General features: G+C 38.2%; 1 protein-coding gene across 2 annotated transcripts in view; it reads left to right on the forward strand.

Annotated features, from left to right (window-relative positions):
• hdlbpb (high density lipoprotein binding protein b) overlaps positions 1-23,658 on the forward strand; it is a 163,412-nt gene that overhangs the window by 60,273 nt on the left and 79,481 nt on the right. For both annotated transcript variants that reach the window (XR_007934582.1, XM_051925431.1), the window contains exons 2-6: positions 948-1,029; positions 2,008-2,120; positions 7,134-7,282; positions 16,529-16,744; positions 17,497-17,703. Coding sequence is in view for 1 of the 2 variants with exons in the window: in XM_051925431.1 (XP_051781391.1) it covers positions 2,045-2,120; positions 7,134-7,282; positions 16,529-16,744; positions 17,497-17,703 (648 nt within the window). In the remaining variant the exon portion in view is untranslated. The remainder of the gene's footprint in view (positions 1-947; positions 1,030-2,007; positions 2,121-7,133; positions 7,283-16,528; positions 16,745-17,496; positions 17,704-23,658) is intronic.

The following is a 23,658-nucleotide window of genomic DNA, read 5'->3' on the forward strand; positions in this document are numbered from 1 at the left end:
ATGGAAATGTATGTACTTAATTATTCCAGACTGCAGTGCAAGAAAAAAACAACATAATAAATAAATAAACTTTATGGGGTAACTATAACAGAAGACGGGACAAGATGTGTGAATCGCAGCACAGAAAATACAATTGAGTGTACAAAATGTAGGCTTCCTTTATGTCTAGTAGTAAACATTGAAAGTAATTAAATTAAAATTAGGGTTACGGTTTATTTGATTAAAATTAAAAGTAATTTTGAAAGTAAAGGTTTGAACGAGTGCATAGTTGTACATATATAGTTGCGAACTGTTTGCTTGTTGCTTCAGAGTGATATAAAGTGTGTGTGTGTTTATGTATTTTTTTATCTAAAAAAATTAAAAATGTGTAACTGCAATACTTGTTTTGAGAGATTGTCTAGGTGCAGGAGAGAGACAATGTTTCTAAACAGCTTGTGCCAAACAGTATAACTTTGCAATGCTATGGGATATGCCATGTAAACTTAGTGCAATGATAGCTGGCAGAATGAGGCCCAAAGGAAAATTAATTACAGGGTTGTGCTTCATGAAATGTCTTGGTCATGTACTGTAAAATCTATTTTTACGGAGGGACATTCCTAAAGCAACCTTTTGTTGTGTTTTATTTGGTTGATATTGGTGTAAATCAAGATTTTTGATTATGTAAATACTTTCTTTTAAAAAAATATGAAGTGTTGTAATCACTACACTTCAGCAATTTGTAGCTCCTTTATTACCTAAACCGAGTAATAGCCATTTATTTTTAGGGTATGCAGTCTACTGTAGGTTAAACTGACCTGCATAGTCAAATCTTGTCAGTTATTTCACAAAACATTAATATAATAATAGACATCTGTTTACAGGAAAATCAATTTGTTGGAAAAGCTTTTTTTGTGACTTTTAGGTGGATAGACTTCAGTAAGAGTTATTTAAATTCTATTGCTTTTCAGGACCAAAGACACAAATTAACACTGAAGCGCCATCGGTAGCCTCGTTCAGGACGGACTTCTCTGGCATTTGACCATTTCGCAGGTGAGTGGCTTTCCAGAATTATTGGACTGGAGGTAAGATTTTCTTCCTAGTGAAAATATCTGTGCTGCTTATGGGGCAGGAGTTTGTCCTGGTGAAGCACTGTAAGAATCTGCTTAATAAATATGTTAATAACGTATAATCCAGGCATCACCAGCTTAATTAAGGTGTAGCATTGCTGGTATTAAAGGAATACTCCAGCCTAAAATATTTTTTAATATATTACTGACCCCATGTAGTTTATGGTGAAAGCCAAGAAAAATTCCTAATTTTATACTTTCATGCCAAATGGAGAGAAAAAAGTTTATGATATAATACAAGAGAATAGTGACCAATGCTGTACCACAGCAAACTATGGGGAAAACATCCATGGAAAAAAAAAAATGAGTTCTCCAGTCATTTTTTTTTTTTTTAACTAAAAAGTTGTTAATGTTTCTGAAATTTTCACTGCACATAATAAATGGGAAACTTTTTGTATTTAAGTCCAATCTCCCCCATTCTGGCATATTTTAGTAAAAAAAACATGCATTTGACACATTTTCAGCTTAAGACTGATAAATGACATGTGGAATATGCAACATGTGTAATGTGATATTTATTTTTTTCTTTTTAACACAAATAACATTACAATATCATTTTTGGTGGAGTATTTCTTTAACAATTCTTTAAATTTAAGACTAGAAGCGAGGGTGGCATTGAACATGTCTTAAGTTATATTGAAAAACTGTATAAACCTGTCTGTTCATTGCAAATAAAGAGAACTTCCCTTTAGTAATACTTTTTATTTTTAAATAAGTTAAAATAGAACAAATTTGTAAGGGTAAACATTCCAGAATAGTCTTAAATTTGTTTATTTTTGGTTATAGTGTTTCTATAGTAGTTATTTTTATTAATAATCTGTTTAAAATATAGCTGTGGTTACCATGCAGTAAAAAGTCCAGAATAGGGACCTTCTGTTTACTTGATTATATCCATTTGCAGTGGAATACCGGATACTCGCAAATCTGGGTTTGAAACCATGAGCTCAGTGGCCGTGTTGACACCTGAAAGTTTTGCTGAGCACCGCAGTGGCTTGAGAGATGAGGACACAGCAGGTATGGAACTGGAAATTAAACAAAATATTGGTTAATATTATTCAGTGAGCACCTTATACTCTTGATACAAGAATTCTTCTGCATGGTGTAACTATTTGTGTTTTTTTTCCTGACATTTACATAATATAACATGTTGAGTTATAGTGAGTGGAGGATAATTTTATATATGTTAAATAAGCTAATAAACTAAATAGAAAGAGAAAAATCAGTAGATCCGGTCATTATTAACAAGTTTCATTATGAGAACTCTTAACTCACACTTGTTAAGGACAACAAACTTTCAGTACACTAGTCTGCTTGAATGGGCTTTGAATGTAAATGTAAATTTCCTCTACTTTTTCATGTTTTCTTTGTTGTCATATCATATGATTGCAAACATTATTTTAAATATCTTTAAAAGAGAAATGTAAAAACTTGGATGATCACCACCCTTAAATGATAAGTTCAGTCTTTACAAATTTATTCTTTCTTTCTTTCTTTCTTTCTTTCTTTCTTTCTTTCTTTCTTTCTTTCTTTCTTTCTTTCTTTCTTTCTTTCTTTCTTTCTTTCTTTCTTTCTTTCTTTCTTTCTTTCTTTCTTAATATACGCTAGGAGGCTCTGCTCCCTGCTCACTTCGCTCGCCAACCCCCATGTGGGCTCTACATGCTTGTCATTTCCTGTATCTGCCACTTGCGACGAATCGTGTTATGCTTTTGGATAACTTTTGTGTAAAGTGTGATACTTTTGGACGTATGGATTTGTATCCATTATTGGCTGTAGAATTTCTAATTCGTCCGATCATTTAACTCTTTTGATTCTATGTTGCATCGCTTCTCCGTGATCATAAATATAAACCTGACCAAATTGTGGAGTCTTGGAAATTAAACTTGTAGTAGCTTTAATTGTTGTGGAACCACAGATTCTCATAGCATATGGTCCTGAATCGTGTAAACCTATGTTTTGAGCATTGAATGATGCGAACGCGAACAGATTATTGTAGATTTGGATATTTTGCCTGTAGTGTTTGTGGATTTCACTTTCACCGAATAACAAATCTTTTATTTCTCGCAGATATGTCTCTTCATTGGGAAGAAACACTATTCCCTGATAGCAACACAAATTAGACGATCTACAAGTCCCCGACTTAAACTTTAAAGCCGAATAATCTGCATACTTCTGTCATATTACCTGTGTCCATATATTTGATCTCTTTTCGCTGTTCCTTTATTTTACTGAGTAATAATTTTCGTTTGTTAGCACTAATGCAGTCTTTGCTAAATTTTTTTGAGACTTTCGAATTTTAGTACTTTAATAATCTCTAACCTGCTCTGCATGTGTATTGCGGCAACATTTTTTAACCTCTTTACGACATTCTACTTTGTCTTCTATTCTTTCTTTTCTTCTTCTACTGTTTGTCTTATATTTCTACCCCAGCTTGGACCTATTAGGTTTTCAATTCATCTCTTGGCACAAAGTCTCGTTTCGCCGGACTTGAAATTATCTCTCTGAAAAGGTCTTGTCTCTCTGAAAAAGTCTCGTCTCGTCCCAAAATTATTTTATATAATAGAGAGATTTAATTTGCCACTGATAATTATTTCCAAAAGTGTTAATATGAGAAAAGGATAAAATTCAGTAAGCAAGTATTTTTCCAAAAAATAATGTTATGATTAATTTGTGGGAAGTTCAAAATTAAGTGATATATCAGCACCATCAGGGAAATCCATGTTTTTGAGAAATATTCTTAAACATAATTTTTATTCTTTTTTCTTTTGCAACATCAACAAACATATGTATGCCCTTTTAAAATTTTATTTTCTGTGAAAAAACCCAGCCCTTTACCATAGTAGTGACAGAGTTACAAACAGAGATGCTGTTTAGTTCAAATTATTCTTAAGTAGTGTGTTCACTGAGGGCAGGCTCAGAACACACCAATTTTTCACCTACAAAACACAATCTGAAATGTAAATAACCTTGCAAAGTGTGTATACTTGAGCACACTTTATTACTGAAAGTGTTGATGGACAATAGACACAAAATTTATTTGCACACTTTACAAGGGTAAACAAAAATGGTATAAAATAAAATGCTCAGATATATAACTTTTCATGCAAATGTTTGGGCATCCCTGCTGAACTACATATATTTATGAAATTCTGTGTGAAAAGTAGTTAAACTATGCAGGTTGCGAACAAAAATCTATTTGTGTATATTTTAAAGAAAAAAATACTTTTTGCAGAATTTAACAATAGGATAACCAATTTGGATAACACTTTTATTGTCTTGCTGTATCACAGATTGTGTCCATGTGTCTAAGAGAATGATGTCTCATCATGGGTTGTGTTCAGTCATGGTTTTTCCTTATTTTTTGAGAAATATACAGATCTGTAAGAAGTGTATGGAGTTGGCAAATCTTTAATGAACAAATTTCCTTCCTTTTAATCACTCACAAAACTTTTGAAATTCCAAAATGCCCTTTTTAGTGAGTTTCGCGGGTGCAAAATTGGATGCTAAATGAAGTTCAGCTATGATTCCATAAAACTGTATGTTCAAAGAAACTCTGGTGTTTTGCTCACCCACTCCCTATTATTTTGTGATGTCCTATATACCCTTGACGATAATTCTAAAATTAATTGATGACAGCACATTTTTTTATTGTTGAAGCAAAACCTTACATTTTTGAAAAAGCCAACAATATTATACATCTATATACAGTGGAACCTCGGTTCATGAACGTCTCTGAACACAAACAAATTGGTTTACAACCAAAAAGTTCGTCAAACGTTTGCATCTGTTCATGACCACACACTCGGTATACGAACAAGCCAGTTTCCCTTTCGGTTTGTGCACGCGCCGATGATTTCCGCATGTGTTCAGTCTCTCCCTGTGCATTCCCTGTGCAGAGAGAGAGAGAGAGAGAGAGAAAGACACCCCCCCACACACACACACACACACACAGAGAGAGAGAGAGAGAGAGACACACACATGCACACACACACATGAGAGAGAGAGACACACACACACACACATGCGAGAGAAAGGGGGCTGGACTCATAAGGCAGAGAAGGCAGTTAAAGAATACACCGGGCTTGTTTTTGTTTTCACTTCTGTTTACAGCAATCGGTTTGTAGCGTGCATTGTTGCAATGTTATTTTTCTTGGTGGTTTATTAAATTACGGATTTTCAAATGTTCATTTTTTTCCCTATAGCGCAAATTCTTGCAGTGTTAGTTTTCTCTGTTGTTCAAAGTTTTTTTAGTGTTATTCAATGTTTTTATATTTAGTTTACTATTACGCTGTGCATTCTATGGTATAATTAACTATATTTGTGCTTAAAAACTTAAAAAAAAATATATTTACATACAGTTCGTACGGTTTGGAACGGATTAATTGTATTTACATACAATCCTATGGGGGAAATTGCTTTGGTTCACGACCAAATCGGGTTACGACCAGAGTTTTGGAACGAATTATGGTCGTGAACTGAGGTTCCACTGTATTGTTGCTAAGTGTAATGCAAAAGAATGAAACACTATTTTAGAATGTGTTAGAAAGAGCAACTCAGGACTATGTTAAATTATATTATTTCTTGATGGTAAACATTTATTCAAGTTCATTTTATAATGAGGCAGTTGCAGTTTTTGGCTTTGATACTAATATAATGTGATGATGTGTTGAAATTTTAAATCAACATTGAGTGAATTAAATAACATTGAATACTGACACTGGTGTGCTCTCCTTTAATAATATGGAGACATGCAGTGATGTCTATGAAATTCTCCAGTCACTCCTGGATCCCCCTACTTTAGATGGTTTTCGTGATCTATGGATTCAGTTTTAAACAAGCTTTCCAGTTTTATTGATGTGGGATTAAATATGTATTTGTGAAACCACAGTAAACCAGAAAATGCAAAGAAGTAGCATTTATAGTTGAAAGGAATTCAGGCAATTATTAAATCCAATCAAGGACAAAACATTCTTGACTAATAAGAGCAGAGAAATTGATACCTATCACAGAGGTAGTGTAGAGGACAGATGGGACACTAACATTTCAGTCAATAATAACTAAAGTGTCATCATAATATAAATGTGTGTGTATATATATATATATTTCTTACCTTAACCCAATTCACAGGTATTTCAGGGCAATGTTGGGTACATCCACTGGTCAGGAATAAAATCCTTTCACTTCCTCTGCAACGTTTACACAACTTCATCTAGGAGGGAAGTGTATTTTTTATTTATCTGTCTAAATCTTTGAACCTTCATATTAGGATATACTTTATTTTTAAAATTGCTGTGCTTTCATTTCAATTACTTTACAATGAGAAGGAATTTAAACAGGGACTTATAGTGACTGAGAAGAATGCGTTTGTGGTGTACTTGTTGCATATCATCGTTTCATATTCTACTCTTTCAGGTATCATTACTTGCACACTCTACTTCTATGTTTCCCTACAGTTCTAAACATTGAGTTTATACTAGTGTGCGTAAGTTTCATTCATGCTAACCTTACTGCCCCTATTTTCATAAAGTGCCTCACTTTTACTGACTTACAAAAGCCCTAACACCATCTTATATTCCTATTTTTATGTCTATGATTAGAAAATGATATCTTATTAATTTTGGTTTTACATTTTCAATATTAGGTGCCGTAGCATTCTTTAACCATTTGGGGGCTTTGTTTGACATATTGACAAGTGTTTTTTTTTTTTATTAATAATTACTTGTGCATATGTAGGCATACAACAAAACTGGACAACCACTGCATCTAAGCTTTCCACACCCTACAATGAATAAATCCACATCAGTCCTATCTAAACAAAATATGATTTCAGACTCTACATAGCTGAAGGATTACCAGGACACTCAAGACTGCCCTGACAAGATTGTGCTCTCACTTTGACCAGCTTCCACTGCTTATTGTTGGTGGATGAAATGTTTTGTGATATTTCTTGTGAAATGTATTTCAGTAAGTATAAGCTGCATCACTGGTGCAACAACTATTGGGGTTTTCTGTTTGTTTATTTAAAATAAGGCGGTGTACCAGAGGATGAAGCTTACATTCCTACATACCTTGAAGCCTTCCCTCCCCTACCAGAAAAGGGTGCACCCACAGAAAAATCTAGTGAACCATCGGGAGCATGGAGCAAGATTCGACCAATCAAGTCCTCTGTCATCACTCAGGTATGAAGCACATTTAGGTATACAGTTGTTTTAATATGTGCCTGAATATATTAGTGTAATGGGAATAGTGTTTTGCATTGTAGGAAAGAAACCTGCTACTAAGGCCCTGTTCACAATGGAGAGTAAAGTTGATAAATGCACAGACAACCACTTTGCCTGCAAGTCCCTGTGTCTACACTGCCGCAACCAACAGTCTGTCAGCTTTATGTTTGCATGGCTTTAAGATCTTTGGCAACACCTCATTTCTGGAATATGGCTGATTTAAGATTCATTGAAATATTCACTGGCCATGTCAATATTTTATTAAAATGGCTTCAACCAAATAGAAATACATTTTTTTCTCTTTTATATACATTTATCCAGTCCAATAATAGTATTCTCACAATTACTATGCTAGCATGCTTGTGCATAATTGAAAGTTTTTTCTTAAAATGTAATCATCATTGGCTGGGGACAAGTGCAGTAGAACAAGGTTTTAAAAATTAAAATGGTGAGGGGCTTGTGAAGGACAACGCTTTGACACTTGGTGGCACAAATTAAACAAACCTGGTGCTCGCCTCTGTACTGTTGAGGAAGTTGCAGTGTTTTCACATGTTTCCACATTGTTGTGTTCACATGAATTTCTGGTCAGGTTTTGAGAATATTACTGTTGATTTGCTACTTGGTCAACAAAACAAGCAATTAAAGATAAATATGTATTTTTTCTGAAAATAAAACAGACTAAGCACATTAAGCTTACATCACATACCTCCAAATATAATTAATAAACCTCCAAATAACCACAAGTAAACTGTGACTGACCTGGTTCTGCTTTTATTTTATACCACTGAAAGAGGAGCAAAGTCATCTTATCTCACAATGCTGTGAATTTGGGCATCATGGTTTTTTGGGACTTTCAGTAAAAGTTCCCACAGCGAAACTTGTAATTATCATCCAATCTGATCATAAATGGGGCATTTGAATCTACTTTGTGACATCCATCCATCTATCCATTTTCCAACCCGTTGAATCCGAACACAGGGTCACGGGGGTCTGCTGGAGCCAATCCCAGCTAACACAGAGCACAAGGCAGGAACCAATCCCAGGCAGGGTGCCAGGACACACACAAACACACCCACACACCAAGCACACACTAGGGCCAATTTAGAATCGCCAATCCACCTAACCTGCATGTCTTTGGACTGTGGGAGGAAACCAGAGCGCCTGGAGGAAACTCACGCAGACACGGGGAGAACATGCAAACTCCACGCAGGGAGGACCTGGGAAGTGAACCTGGGTCTTCTAACTGCGAGGCAGCAGCGCTACCACTGCGCCACCGTGCCGCCCGCTACTTTGTGACATGAGTGAGGAAAACAGATATTGGTATAGCAAAACACAGTTTAAATTTACAGGATCACTATTAATGCTCTGTAGTTTACATCAGCATTTACAAGAGCAACAGGCACCAGCACTGCTAGCTACTATGTTATACTAGACCATGTATGCAACCAAAAAATTATCTGATTTCCCATATTTACTATGGAGCATGACCTGCCATTCACAAAAACTCAACCATTTATTGACTATAGCAAAAAAGCTGCCTGGGGACACTGAATTGCACTTTCAAGATTAACTTTTCATAGCTGTTGTGGGATTTTTATTTTTTTTATTTTATGTAATCCTGAAAGTGTGAGGTGTCACAGGAGACCTGGGGCCAGACCCAGCCGGGATGCCTGGAAGGATGGGGAGGCAGTCAGTACGTCCCCCAGGCCACGAGGGGGCAACCGCCCTGGATAAGCAGGGGATCATGGGGATGGAGCAAAGAGGCACAAACCTGTGGGGGCCCGTGGCTACCGCCAGGGGGTGCCCCAAGTCTCATAAAGCCTGGGAACTCTGCACTTCCGCCACACCTGGGAAGATGGGGGAAGGTCCTTCCAGTGACACCTGGAGTGCTTCCAGGTGCTCATGCGGCACTTCCGCCACACCAGGAAGTGCCGCCGGAAGAATGTCCTCAAGCACCTGGAGCACATCCAGCTGAATATAAAATGGGCCGCCTTCCTACAGTCGGGGAGCTAGAGTTGGGAGCTGGAGCAGGACGAAGCTCCAGTGACAGGAGAGAGAAAGGCGGCCTGAAAACGACATTGGGAGAGGCTCGTGTTGGGAGTGATTGGTGCGGGAGCACTGTGTGCTGTGTGGACTTTATTGTAAGAATAAACGTGTGTTTTTGTAAAGTGCTGGTGTTTGTCTGATGGTGGTTCAGACCTGCTCTCACAGAGGAAATAATAGACTTTGAGCTTCTCTTATTTAGAAGGATAAAATTTTACTTTATTTTTCAGTTATTTTTGTTATTTCATTGAATTATTATCTCTTTCATTAATCTGTTAGAGTTCTTTTCATTATTTATTTTGCACTCTTGCTCCTTTTCCCATCACATGAAAATAAAGCACTTCAAAGTTGTTTATTGTTTATAAATTTATTTAATATGAAAGTGTTCTTTTTTATTTCATTTATTGCACTAATTACATCTTCATTTGTCATAGAAAAAGTAAGCCTTGAAATATGCTTATTGGATGTGATCTTTGAAATGTGTTCATTGTTTACATAGTTTTTGGTCATGATATATAAGTTTTGCACAAATTCATTTTCAGGTTTCAGTTGTTGTAGCTTTTTTTAATGCCTCATAGTCTAAAATTAAAAACCCCTGAACTAAAGTTTTGAGTTTAAAAAGTTTTTTTCCTTTAATAAAGGTTTTTGTGTATAGTACAGTTGATTTCATCTATAAGACTTCATTTACTTAATGTAGTGGAATGTGATGTTGATATGGCTCTTGGTTGTTGGTATAGTTCAGAAATCAGTGGTGAGTTCTGGCCTATTAGCTGTGGGTAGCCTGGTTTTCAGGTCATGCATCTTATTCGTAAAATTTGTTATGTGTATGTTTGGTAACAGTGCTACTAGAATGACTGTGGTACTGTGGTTGAAGAGAAATATCTACTTGATGAAAGCCTTTGCTATCATCAATTTGTAGTAGAGATGCTGCACAGAAAAGGTGAGTGCTGACATCAGGAAGTAAATGGTCTCTGCACGGCTGAATAATGAAGCTCTTCATTTAGCTCATGCTGCAAGAAAATTGCATCTGAGACAGATTTTGCAGGCAACACCACAAATCTTTAAATTAGATGCTTTGTAGTGCGAGTCCATGGAAATTCACTGAGTGTCCTGATAAATAAAATCGTCAATTTATGAAACTGCAGGTTACTTTTTTAATGTTACTTAAATGAACAATGATGAACTATAAATGAACTTATTTACAATGTAACTTATAGGACTCTTAAGTTAATTTAACTAATTTTCAGAGGCATTTTACTTTCAAAGCATCCTCTCTTGTGGACTAATAATTTTTGACCCAAATACATTTGTACATTCATTTTGTGTATTGCTAGTAATTTATAACTTTAATGCATATGTTTTTTTATCAAATGTATTTATGGTGCTTTTAGTCTAAAATGATCAGACAAGTTTTTTCCCATAATGGTAAAAACTATGGCGACAGTAAGATATTATACAGATGTACATACAAGATTAAAGATTTAGGGCAGAGCCATTCATCACCAGAAGAGCTAGCCAATCATATGAGTGTAATTTCACAGTGTCTTATGTGTAATTTTAACATAAATATGGTTCATCTGAGGGGCAAAAAAACAACATTGGAAACAATGTTAGAAACCAGGACACATCAGAAAGAGAGAGAGACCAATTCATTTGGACGTCGGAGAGCATAAGCTATGTATCATGGTGATTGCTGAGTCAAAAAGCTGTCTAGGGCAACATCCACCCTTAACATGACTGATTTTTAGTAAGCTTTGCTATCTATTTTCTTTTGTATTATGCTTTCTTGTCATTTCTATACTTTAAGTAACCACATTTCTTTGACTTTTCTATACCTTATTACTTCAACTACTCTAGTTATAAAGACAAGTATAAGGGCACCAGGTGTAGGGGACATTGCCATCTGCTTATCCCTGCAGAATAAGTGCAGTAGAAGTAAGACACCGTTGGTTAGTACATAGCATAAAACCATGTACTAGAGGACAGATAGATAGATAGATACTTTATTAATCCCAAGGGGAAATTCACATACTCCAGCAGCAGCATACTGATATAAAAAACAATATTAAATTAAAGAGTAATAAAAATGCAGGTAAAAACAGACAATAACTTTGAATAATGTTAACGTTTACCCCCCCGGGTAGAATTGAAGAGTGGCATAGTTTTGGGGAGGAACAATCTCCTCAGTCTGTCAGTGGAGCAGGACAGTGACAGCAGTCTGTCGCTGAAGCTGCTCCTCTGTCTGGAGAAGACACTGTTTAGTGGATGCAGTGGATTCTCCATAATTGATAGGAGCCTGCTGAGTGCCTGTCGCTCTGCCACGGATGTCAAACTGTCCAGCTCCATGCCTACAATAGATAGCAGTCCACATAAGAACTCACTAAGGAGTGACAGGCATTGCAGGCTTCACTAATACATTCAGTACTTTTGTGGATAAGATCCTGTGTGGAGTAGTGTGTGACTGCAAGTTAGGCATGACTAATGTTATTTTGTGAATATTATCTGTTTGTTCTACTTTCGTGTCTTAAGAATAAACACACACAATCTATTAACGAATGCGGTGAGTCTCGCTTATCCCTCGATAATACAGCATGTTGATTGGAAACTTGACTTATTGTATCACTGTACACATTCTCTGTGTGATTTACCTTGACCACTGGTTATTACAGTTTTTTTTTTTTTGATAGTACTACCTATTATAAAATGGACGCTGTATAGCGCCCGACCAGACACAGATTGGACACGGGAGGCACGTGTAAAATGAATAAACTGTTTATTATTCTTCAGCTGGAGGGCACATCTACCCCGTAATCCCTCCAGCCACAACACAGTCCCAAGCACAGTATACAAATACACCAAGCACTTTCTTCCTCTTGGCACCACCACTCCTCCTCAGCAAACTTTGTCCTCCTCCCACCCGACTCTGGCCGCTGAGCGGCAGTTGCTGGCTCCCTTTTATTGGGTACCCGGAAGTGCTCCATGTGCTTGTTTGGCAACATCTGGCTGCACTTCCGGGTAAGGCGAAACCAGTGCCCAAAAGGGGCTAGCAGCTCCTGCTGCAGCACCCCATGGCGGCGCCTGCAGAACCCCACAGAGCTGCACAGAACTCCAACCTCCATGAAGCCCTGGGGGAGTCCAAGGCACTGCTGCAACCCAGGGAGGCTGCCATCTAGCGTCCAGGGGGAAATACTGGGCTTCCCACTCTTGTCCCACTGACAGATATGGTGAAGGGGCGCCCCGGCCATCCATCACACTGTATAAGAGGCTGTTGCAGTTTATCTTGAAACCATGCATGTTGTGTTATACCATTTGTTATGTGCGTACTAATAGAATTCAACAGATGGCATATCACAAGCATATTCAAGGTGCAAAAAATGGGTACATTTCTAAATAATCCCAACTCATGTTCTTAGTTCAGTAATGCTACAATAATTTTGCTGTTCTCTACTATATTGCTTTTCATCTTAAAATGTAGTGGTAATGCATTTTGCATGTGTTGATTTTCTGTTTTAGCTGAGTATTACGCTGTTTTCCAGGAATCCTGTCACCGTTTCATGGAAATGCTTGCAAACTAATGTACTTCTAACTAGCACTATTTTCACTATAGGTGACATGCACCACCAAAAACAACCATCAAAAGATGAGTTTTACACGGGTGCTGAAAATCAAACCCAAGCCTGTCCATAGTACATTTTGTAATTTTACATTAATTCACCAGACAACTGTACAACAAATTTCATTTTGTTTTTTTTTTTTTGCACTGTACAACTGTTTGTTGTTACTTAACAATAAATAAATACCTCAGTGTAGATGGTTATACTCAAATGTTATCTTATTTGTATCAACTCCAGAGTCATGTATTCAGATCCCAGCTAAGGCACTGTATGTGAGGTGTTACAAGTATACAGTATGTTTTCACAGGTTCACATCTTTAGCAATGTAAGTTTTTGTGGTTTCACATCCTAAAGTTATCAGTGTGTGGGCCCTATAGATAAGTACTTCATTTAAAGTTCCTTTTTGCATGGCTGTTGGTTCCTGACCCTTAATATAAAAAGCAAACAGAGTCTGATCTTAGACTGGATGTCAAACCATCAAAAAGCACCATCACACTTATTGGAGCTTAAACTGTACTTATGTTTTTGAGCTAAGAAATGTAGGTCTTTGGATGAAAACATTCAAAAGTCTGGGGAGTGTGCGTACCGAGTTCTCCATTTACTGTGTGAGGGATGGCAGGCAGCTCAACCTGGCCTGGAACGCTTAAAGGACGGGGGACACTGCCTCCCCCAGAACGCTAGAAGGCAGCTTCCCTGGAATGTAGTGGTGCCCCGGATTCCCGCAGGGCATCCTGGGACTTGGAGTTCAGTTGCTCAGCCCTGTTGGGTGCCATGGGTGCTGCCAGGTGGAGCTGTAAAGGGACAGGAGGAGTCGTGCCTCATCTGTAGCTCGGAAGTACTCCAAGGTCATGAGGACGGAAGCTCCAAAGTACTTCTGAACTGAAGAAAAGACCAGTTCTCCATCAAGGACTATAAAAAGGACTACTGGAGCTGCAGCAAGCGAGCCGGAGTTGGGAGGAGTGTGACAGAGCTTCCTGGAAGGTGTGGAGGAGAGAATTATTATTATTTGAGAGTATTGTGTTCATTTAATTGCCTGTTCATTGTGGCTGGGGTGCTTGGGAGACACTTTTTTCCAAGAAGAAACATTAAAATACTTCTTAGTGCTTTTATTCTGTGTCCTTTGTGTCTGTCTGTCGGGTTAGCGTATATGTTATTTTTAAAGGTTTTCTGACCCAAACTGATGGTCAGAATTCTGCCGGCTCCGCCAGATGTAAACGCCAGGGGTCGCTGTTGCCCTTTGAACCCAACAGAAACCACCCGGGACTGGAAGTGAGTTCGTCAGAGGTGCCAGAACCATGCGGGATTTCCCGTGGATGGTCTGCAAAGGATTGAGAAAGAAAGTCCGTGCACCTTGCCGCCCCCTGTTCTGCTGTGGAATTACTATTATTCAGGCCCTTTAGCTGCCTCCCAATTGCACATGTGTGACAGTGCCAATAGTGCAGTAAAGGCAATTACAGTTTGTCCTTCTCCGCTTTAAGCCCATCTGGAAGTACACCAAACACAGTTGTTAATGGATTAGGAGGGATAGTGACACCAAGGCTGTCTGAGTTTTCCATCTTTCAACAAAAAGTAAAGCCAGGTACCAGTCGCACACAAATGAAAAGAGTGCCTCTTGAAGACTTATGAGAATTTGATTGCTTCCTTTTAAATCATGAATGGTAAATAACTAAAATACAGTGTACCATGTTTTGCTTAAAAATACATAAAGATTGCATTGTTTACCTCTATGGTTTGTTTTCTCCAGTCTTTTTACCAGCGTGAGGTAAATTTTTAACTCTCAATACATTTTTCCAAACCTTTTATGAGCATGGGTGCAAGGTTGTACTTTTACACTTGTGGAAAACTAATGAGCTACACAAAGCACTACCTCTATGATTTGATATGTATGGTACACTAGTCCTGTCTAAGCAATTTGAATGAGGTATGGTAAATCTAACAAGCGGATTTGTGCAAAAAACAGTGGTGTGTCAAAGCTAGTTGATGCTTACTCCCAAAGCTGGCTCAACCAAATATTCATATGTGCAGTTCAAATACTCATTCAAACAATATTTCAAGTTCTAACTTTGTTTCCAAGTCAAGTCAAGTTGGGGAGCATGCACTGGTACAGTGTGTTGCCGCACCCACTACATGACGACACAACTCGGGATCCCTATCTGCCACAGCCAGGTGTTATGTGGGCGACCCCTTGGCCTGGTCCAGCCACTCGGGTCCCCAACAATGCGGATTTTACGAGCTGGATCACTGTTGGGGAAACACGCCACATGGCCGTAGTGCCGTAACTGACGTTCCCTCACAATGCAGGTAATGTGCTTCATTCGGGACTCCATGAGCAACCACTCATTCGACACAAAGTCAAACCAACGGTACCCAAGGAGTTTCCAGAGAGACACAGTACCAAAGGAGTCCAGTCTTCGTCTCAGGTCGCTGGATAGCGTCCATGTCTTGCAACCATATAGCAAGACAGGAAGCACCAGGACTTTAAAGACTTTGACCTTCATCCTTTAGCATAGATATCGGGAGTGCCATGCACCCCTTTCCAGTGACCTCATGACCCCCCCATGCTCTCCCAATCCATCTACTGACTTCATAGGATGAGTCACCAGAGACATGAATGTCACTGCCAAGTAAACCTCTCGACAAGGTCGACACTCTCTGTGCAGACAGACACACTGCTGATGTCTGTGCCCAAGAGGTCATTAAAGGCCTGGATCTTGGTTTTTATACAGGACACACGCAAGCCCAGACACTCAGACTCCTCACTCAGCTTCTCGAGCTCCCCGATCAGAGCCTCCATTGATTCCACGAAGATCACAGCATCGTCGGCAAAGTCAAGATCCGTGAATCTTTCTTCAGCTACAGATGCCCCACAGCCACTGGACCCCACGACCTTGCCCAACACCCAGTCCATACAAGTATTGAACAGAGTAGGAGCAAGAACACACCCCTGATGAACCACAGAATCAACTGGGAAAAGCACAGAGGTTCTGCCAACACTCTGCACAGCACTCACAGTACCAGTGTATTGGCCGGCCATGATATCCAGCAACCTCGAGGGGATCCCGCGAACCCTCAGGCTGTCCACAGCATTCCATCAGCCGCCCTGACTGCGACTCTCCGAGGAACAGATTTGGATGTGCGTAATGCTTCGATTCCTCTGTAATCAGGACGTGGGTCACTTGACCACAGATGGTGTGTCACTTGCTCACAAAGTCCTCTAACAAACACCCCTTTATCTTTTATCTTTAACTTTGTTTCCGCTGACATGAAATTTTATTCTTGTTTTTATTCAGTATTTTTAATTATAAACTCGCTCTTTCAAGATTGTAAGCATCACTAGTTAACCACCAACTTTTGGTCTGGATACTTGCCTGAGTTGTAGTTTATAAAAAAAAAAAAAAGTTAAAAATAACTGTCATTTAATTGAGGCTCTTTACTCTGTCCTTGCTGTGCAGAGCTCTGTCTTGCTACAAACTCTGGGCATTATTAAATAATTCTGAAATTTCAGCTCATGTGTTGTGTGTGGTGTTTTTATTTCTTTACCATATAGGTGTTTCATGTCCCTCTGGAAGAGCGCAGGTACAAGGACAACAGCCAGTTTGGTGAAGGAGAGGAGTCTAAGGTTTGCCTTGATATTATGCAGAAGACAGGAGCCCACATTGAGCTCTCCTTGGCTAAAGATCAGGGCCTGTCCATCATGGTGACTGGCAAGCTTGACTCTGTCATGAAAGCTCGAAAGGAGATTGTAGCTCGGCTTCAGACCCAGGTGGGGAAGTATGGTCATTTTTGTAAGTAAGACCTAAGCTCATTGTTTTAAAGTTGTTTAAAATTGTCAAAAGAGGGTTAAAAGAGAAAAATACTGAAAAGAAAAATGGGTCTTTCATTATACAGATAAAAAAAATTATCCAGATAGAGGTGAAATATGTTATGATCAACAAGGGGGGAAATAAAGAAATCAAATGTTACTCTTGCTAAACTCATATTTTGGAAAGTTAGGGATTAATAATGAAATTATCAAGCAGTTTGCTGTGTACAGAGAGACAGGTGCCTAGTAATGAAAAGATTAAAATCAAATTCTGAAGAACAAATAGCATGTATCCATGACTTTTTAAATTAATTTTATTCTTACAAGACACATTTTGTTTATAAGCCTAGTTTAATATGTGCGCAATACATTGTTCTAATGCATTTATTTGTATGATAAGAATTTTTAAGATGGGACATCCCAGAGTTAATATGCAGTATTTAATAATATTTTGTTTGTATACCTTACCAGGCTGGAATTGTGCTTTGTGTTGATATTTGCCACTTGCTAGGATGTATGATAATTCCTTTATCCATCCTACATCTTCACAGGAGCTCAAAACTACCACCAGTCTCTTTCAGGCTTTTAGATTTTGAGTTGGAAATTTCTACCTTAAATACACCTAAACAGTGTTCACTTCTCTTTGTAAGATGAAAGGCCACCCTTTATTAAATGAAAGGTTATATCAACCCCCACCTTCCCTCTCCGCTTAGGCTTCAGCCACTGTCACCATACCTAAGGAGCACCATCGGTTTGTTATTGGAAAGAATGGTGAGAAGCTGCTGGAACTGGAGCTGAAAACTGCCACGAAGATTCAGATTCCTAGGCCAGAGGACTCAAGTAATCAGATCAAGATTGCTGGCACTAAGGAGGGAATTGAGAAGGCTAGACATGAGATTCTCTTAATATCTGCAGAGCAGGTAAAAAAAAATTGGGGGGATTTAAGCTTTTTATGTGTTTAAGATTTTGTGCTTAACAATACTGGTTGTTGTTGTTAGTAAAGTTTTTTGCACACTCTGTGCCTTTTTGGAGGGTGTACAAATAACAGCACAGTAAAGAATACAGCCTGTAGGTAAAGGCTGCCAAATTCTGACTTAAAAACAAAAATAAAACTAAAATAAACAATTTCTCAGTACTTTTGAAAGGTAATAACTGAATTTAAAATAGTGAAATGAAGGCAACAAAAAGACATTCATGTATCACAATTAAAAAATTTGTCAAAACATTAGAACAAACAATCCTTAATTTAAAAAAGGTATACAAACTAATGATTCAAAACTTTCTAAAAGGACAATCAAAAATAACAAACTGGAAAAGTTCAAAACGAGAGACATGAATAAACTTTAAACAAGGACAAGTGTAGGAAAGTGATCAAAGTTATTTTAATTTAATAATTGTAACTTTAGTAATTTTAACTTGATTTGCCTGTTGTTTATCCTTGCTAGTCAGGAGTTCATCTCTACTGTGTCATCAAAAGAGTAATTTCATATATGCACTGTCAGAAGAAAAACAAGAGAAACTAAAATCTGTAAACAGTAAATTTAAGAAACTAGGGTGAAAATCAGTCTCATTGTTTGCTGTTTATTGCTTTTTGATACTTTATTTTTGGACACCAATATAAAGATTATTATGACTGCGATGAAAGAAAGTGAAATGTGCTACAAAGTGTGCACGGTGGGGTTTTAGATCTTAACAACTTGTATACATTTACTTAAGGCCATATCACATTACTTGACTTTTTCAGTGATTTTAGTCACAAACTTGATTTACATAATATTCGCAAGTCAGAGGCAGTTGTACCGTGCTTCTTTCACTGCCAGTCATTTCACTTTGTCTTAAGTTATAGTGGTAGGCTTTGTGTACGCGAGAGCAAACAACTAATTAGTGCTCAGGCAGAAGTACAATGTTTTTTTTTTTTGTTTTTTTTGTGATCAAATTTTTATTTATTTTCCATCAATAAAAAATGACAGTCACAGAAGTACAATGCTGTACATAAGTTAGACTTCTCTGCCTGATGTCACATATTTTATGTACCACAACAGATTGGAAAAAGGACAAACAGCCATAGTCTCTGCCCTAAACTTGCCTTGCATGTAAAGCCTTTGCATAGGCATCAGATCCTTCAGGGAACACGTTATTGACTGTCAGAAAAAGGAGTATGCTTGCAATACTTTAGAAACATGTAATTGTACTGGTTAGTCATTACAAAGTAGTCTTAATCTGACACCCTTCATTACTAGTCATGTAATACGATGTGCTCAGGCAACGAAATCAGCAACTACAGACATCAGACATGTTTTTCAAGAAATATTCTAGATCACATTTTGTGATGGTAGACCTTCATTTGCTATTAATTTGCTCTAGTGGACCAAATCTGACTATAGGCCTATTATAAAACAATCACATTTACAGTAGATGCAGTGGTTCCTGTTAGAACAGAATATATCTGGTGGGTAAAGTGTCTTTATCTTCTGGAGGGACCTGCAAGTGTAATGTTTGCACAGATTACTTGGTTGAGCTTGGTTATTTCATTTTTCTGTTATGATATGGGGTTTACCCCTAAATATTGATATGTTGATTGAAATATCCATTCTTGGTCAATATCTACTGCCCTAGTTATGTAATCCTGCGAAATGTCAGCTTTATAACTAAACTGGAAATAATGTATTTGTTGGTGAGTGAATGAGACAGTCAGTCAACTTTGCATTTATATAAAATAGCAAAATATCCGCGCTTCGCAGCGGAGAAGTAGTGTGTTAAAGAGGTTATGTAAACATATATATACATATATACATATATATACATATCTACATACTGTATACACATATCCACATATACATATATATACATACATATACACATCCACATATACAAATTTACATATCTACATATATATACATATGTACATATATATACATATAAATATAGACATATCTACATATATATACACATATGTATACATACAGTGGTGTGAAAAACTATTTGCCCCCTTCCTGATTTCTTATTCTTTTGCATGTTTGTCACACAAAATGTTTCTGATCATCAAACACATTTAACCATTAGTCAAATATAACACAAGTAAACACAAAATGCAGTTTGTAAATGGTGGTTTTTATTATTTAGGGAGAAAAAAAAATCCAAACCTACATGGCCCTGTGTGAAAAAGTAATTGCCCCCTGATCCTAATAACTGGTTGGGCCACCCTTAGCAGCAATAACTGCAATCAAGCGTTTGCGATAACTTGCAATGAGTCTTTTACAGCGCTCTGGAGGAATTTTGGCCCACTCATCTTTGCAAAATTGTTGTAATTCAGCTTTATTTGAGGGTTTTCTAGCATGAACCGCCTTTTTAAGGTCATGCCATAGCATCTCAATTGGATTCAGGTCAGGACTTTGACTAGGCCACTCCAAAGTCTTCATTTTGTTTTTTTCAGCCATTCAGAGGTGGATTTGCTGGTGTGTTTTGGGTCATTGTCCTGTTGCAGCACCCAAGATCGCTTCAGCTTGAGTTGATGAACAGATGGCCGGACATTCTCCTTCAGGATTTTTTGGTAGACAGTAGAATTCATGGTTCCATCTATCACAGCAAGCCTTCCAGGTCCTGAAGCAGCAAAACAACCCCAGACCATCACACTACCACCACCATATTTTACTGTTGGTATGATGTTCTTTTTCTGAAATGCTGTGTTCCTTTTACGCCAGATGTAACGGGACATTTGCCTTCCAAAAAGTTCAACTTTTGACTCATCAGTCCACAAGGTATTTTCCCAAAAGTCTTGGCAATCATTGAGATGTTTCTTAGCAAAATTGAGACGAGCCCTAATGTTCTTTTTGCTTAACAGTGGTTTGCGTCTTGGAAATCTGCCATGCAGGCCGTTTTTGCCCAGTCTCTTTCTTATGGTGGAGTCGTGAACACTGACCTTAATTGAGGCAAGTGAGGCCTGCAGTTCTTTAGACGTTGTCCTGGGGTCTTTTGTGACCTCTCGGATGAGTCGTCTCTGTGCTCTTGGGGTAATTTTGGTCGGCCGGCCACTCCTGGGAAGGTTCACCACTGTTCCATGTTTTTGCCATTTGTGGATAATGGCTCTCACTGTGGTTCGCTGGAGTCCCAAAGCTTTAGAAATGGCTTTATAACCTTTACCAGACTGATAGATCTCAATTACTTCTGTTCTCATTTGTTCCTGAATTTCTTTGGATCTTGGCATGATGTCTAGCTTTTGAGGTGCTTTTGGTCTACTTCTCTGTGTCAGGCAGCTCCTATTTAAGTGATTTCTTGATTGAAACAGGTGTGGCAGTAATCAGGCCTGGGGGTGGCTACGGAAATTGAACTCAGGTGTGATACACCACAGTTAGGTTATTTTTTATCAAAGGGGGCAATTATTTTTTCACACAGGGCCATGTAGGTTTGGATTTTTTTTCTCCCTAAATAATAAACACCATCATTTAAAAACTGCATTTTGTGTTTACTTGTGTTATATTTGACTAATGGTTAAATGTGTTTGATGATCAGAAACATTTTGTGTGACAAACATGCAAAAGAATAAGAAATCAGGAAGGGGGCAAATAGTTTTTCACACCACTGTATGCACACATACATATATATAAATATAGACATACATATATACATACATACATTCACATATATATATCTATACATATTAATAAAAGGCAAAGCCCTGACTGACTGACTGACTGACTCATCACTAATTCTCGAACTTCCCGTGTAGGTGGAAGGCTGAAATTTGGCAGGTTCATTCCTTACAGCTTACTTACAAAAGTTAGGCAGGTTTCATTTCGAAATTCTACGCGTAATGGTCATAACTGGAACATGTTTTTTGTCCATATACTCTAATGGAGGAGGCGGAGTCACGTATCACGTCATCACGCCTCCTACGTAATCACGTGAACTAAAAACAAGGAAGAGATTTACAGCACGAGTCAAACGCGGGAACGAAGGTAAATGACGTTAATTTTTGAGTGTCTTTTAATACTGTGTAAGCATACATATTAACACATGTGCAATTAAACGTGTGCATTTACGGGGTGATTTCTCAGGCTTAAAAGCTCGCCTTTTATCAAACGCGGGAACAAAGGTAAATGACGTTGTTCACTGTCTTTTGATACTGTGTAAGCATACATATTAACACATGTGCAATTAAACGTGTGCATTTGCGGGGTGATTTCTCAGGCTTAAAAGCTCGCCTTTTGCTAAAAAGGTAAATGCAAAACTATTTTCAATCATTCTATGATCTGCTTCTCACAACTGAAGGCACCGTGGCTGATGTTACGTCACTTGCTCGCCAACCATAAGCGTTACCTGGTAGGTAACCAGCCACTCACTTCACTCCCGTACGGGAATCGAACCTCTGAGGTTTTCTTTTGTTCTTAATTAAAATTTAAAAGCAATACTTCACTGCTGCTAAGCCCCTCTAGCGCTGACGTCCGAGGTTCGATTACCGTAAGCAAGTGCAGTGAGTGTGTACGCCTGATGAGCCAAGAATAAGGGGGAAAGACGTGTCGCGTACTCTTTGCATTATTTGACAGTAAACTATTTTCAACCATTCTATGATCTGCTTCTCACAACTGAAGGCACCATGGCTGATGTTACCTCACTTGCTGGCCAACCATAAGCGTTACCTGGTAGGTAACCAGCCACTCACTTCACTCCCTTACGGGAATCGAACCTCGGATGTCAGCGCTACAGGCAAAGCCCCTAAAATTGCGCCACGGCATGTGGTTCGTTTATTTGACAACATGTAGATCGGGGTAATTACATTCCGCGCCACGGCGTGTGGTTCGTTTATTTGACAACATGTAGATCGGGGTAATTACATTCACGGCATTCGTAGTCTGATTCACAATCTGATTGTATGGGTGGTTACCTACCAGGTAACGCTTATAGTTGGCCACCAAGTCAGGTCGAAGTGATCACTCGAGTGAAGGCAGCTTCACAAAAAAACAGATCCTTAACAAACTGTTATTAGTATATTTTCCCTCAATTTAAAAAGGTTTTGTTTTCTTCTTAATAAAAATTTAAAAGCGGTACTTCGCCGGTGCGAAGCGCGTGGATTTGACCGACTGACACATACAGACCTATTCATGAGTGCAGGTACTTCGGAAAGAAAGCACCGTGTAAACCTAAAGTTTAAATTAAGTTCATAGACCTACAAAAGGTTGCCATTCATTTGAGGCAAGATTGCTTTTCTTCTGTACAACTATACGTTGCATTCTCAAGAGTGTGCTTGCATGGCTTCGGATATAGATATATATATATATATATACAGTGGTGTGAAAAACTATTTGCCCCCTTCCTGATTTCTTATTCTTTTGCATGTTTGTCACACAAAATGTTTCTGATCATCAAACACATTTAACCATTAGTCAAATATAACACAAGTAAACACAAAATGCAGTTTGTAAATGGTGGTTTTTATTATTTAGGGAGAAAAAAAAATCCAAACCTACATGGCCCTGTGTGAAAAAGTAATTGCCCCCTGAACCTAATAACTGGTTGGGCCACCCTTAGCAGCAATAACTGCAATCAAGCGTTTGCGATAACTTGCAATGACTCTATTACAGCGCTCTGGAGGAATTTTGGCCCACTCATCTTTGCAAAATTGTTGTAATTCAGCTTTATTTGAGGGTTTTCTAGCATGAACCGCCTTTTAAGGTCATGCCATAGCATCTCAATTGGATTCAGGTCAGGACTTGGACTAGGCCACTCCAAAGTCTTCATTTTGTTTTTCTTCAGCCATTCAGAGGTGGATTTGCTGGTGTGTTTTGGGTCATTGTCCTGTTGCAGCACCCAAGATCGCTTCAGCTTGAGTTGACAAACAGATGGCCGGACATTCTCCTTTAGGATTTTTTGGTAGACAG

Source organism: Erpetoichthys calabaricus, chromosome 3 (assembly GCF_900747795.2).
Source record: "Erpetoichthys calabaricus chromosome 3, fErpCal1.3, whole genome shotgun sequence".
Taxonomy (NCBI): Eukaryota; Metazoa; Chordata; class Cladistia; order Polypteriformes; family Polypteridae; genus Erpetoichthys; species Erpetoichthys calabaricus.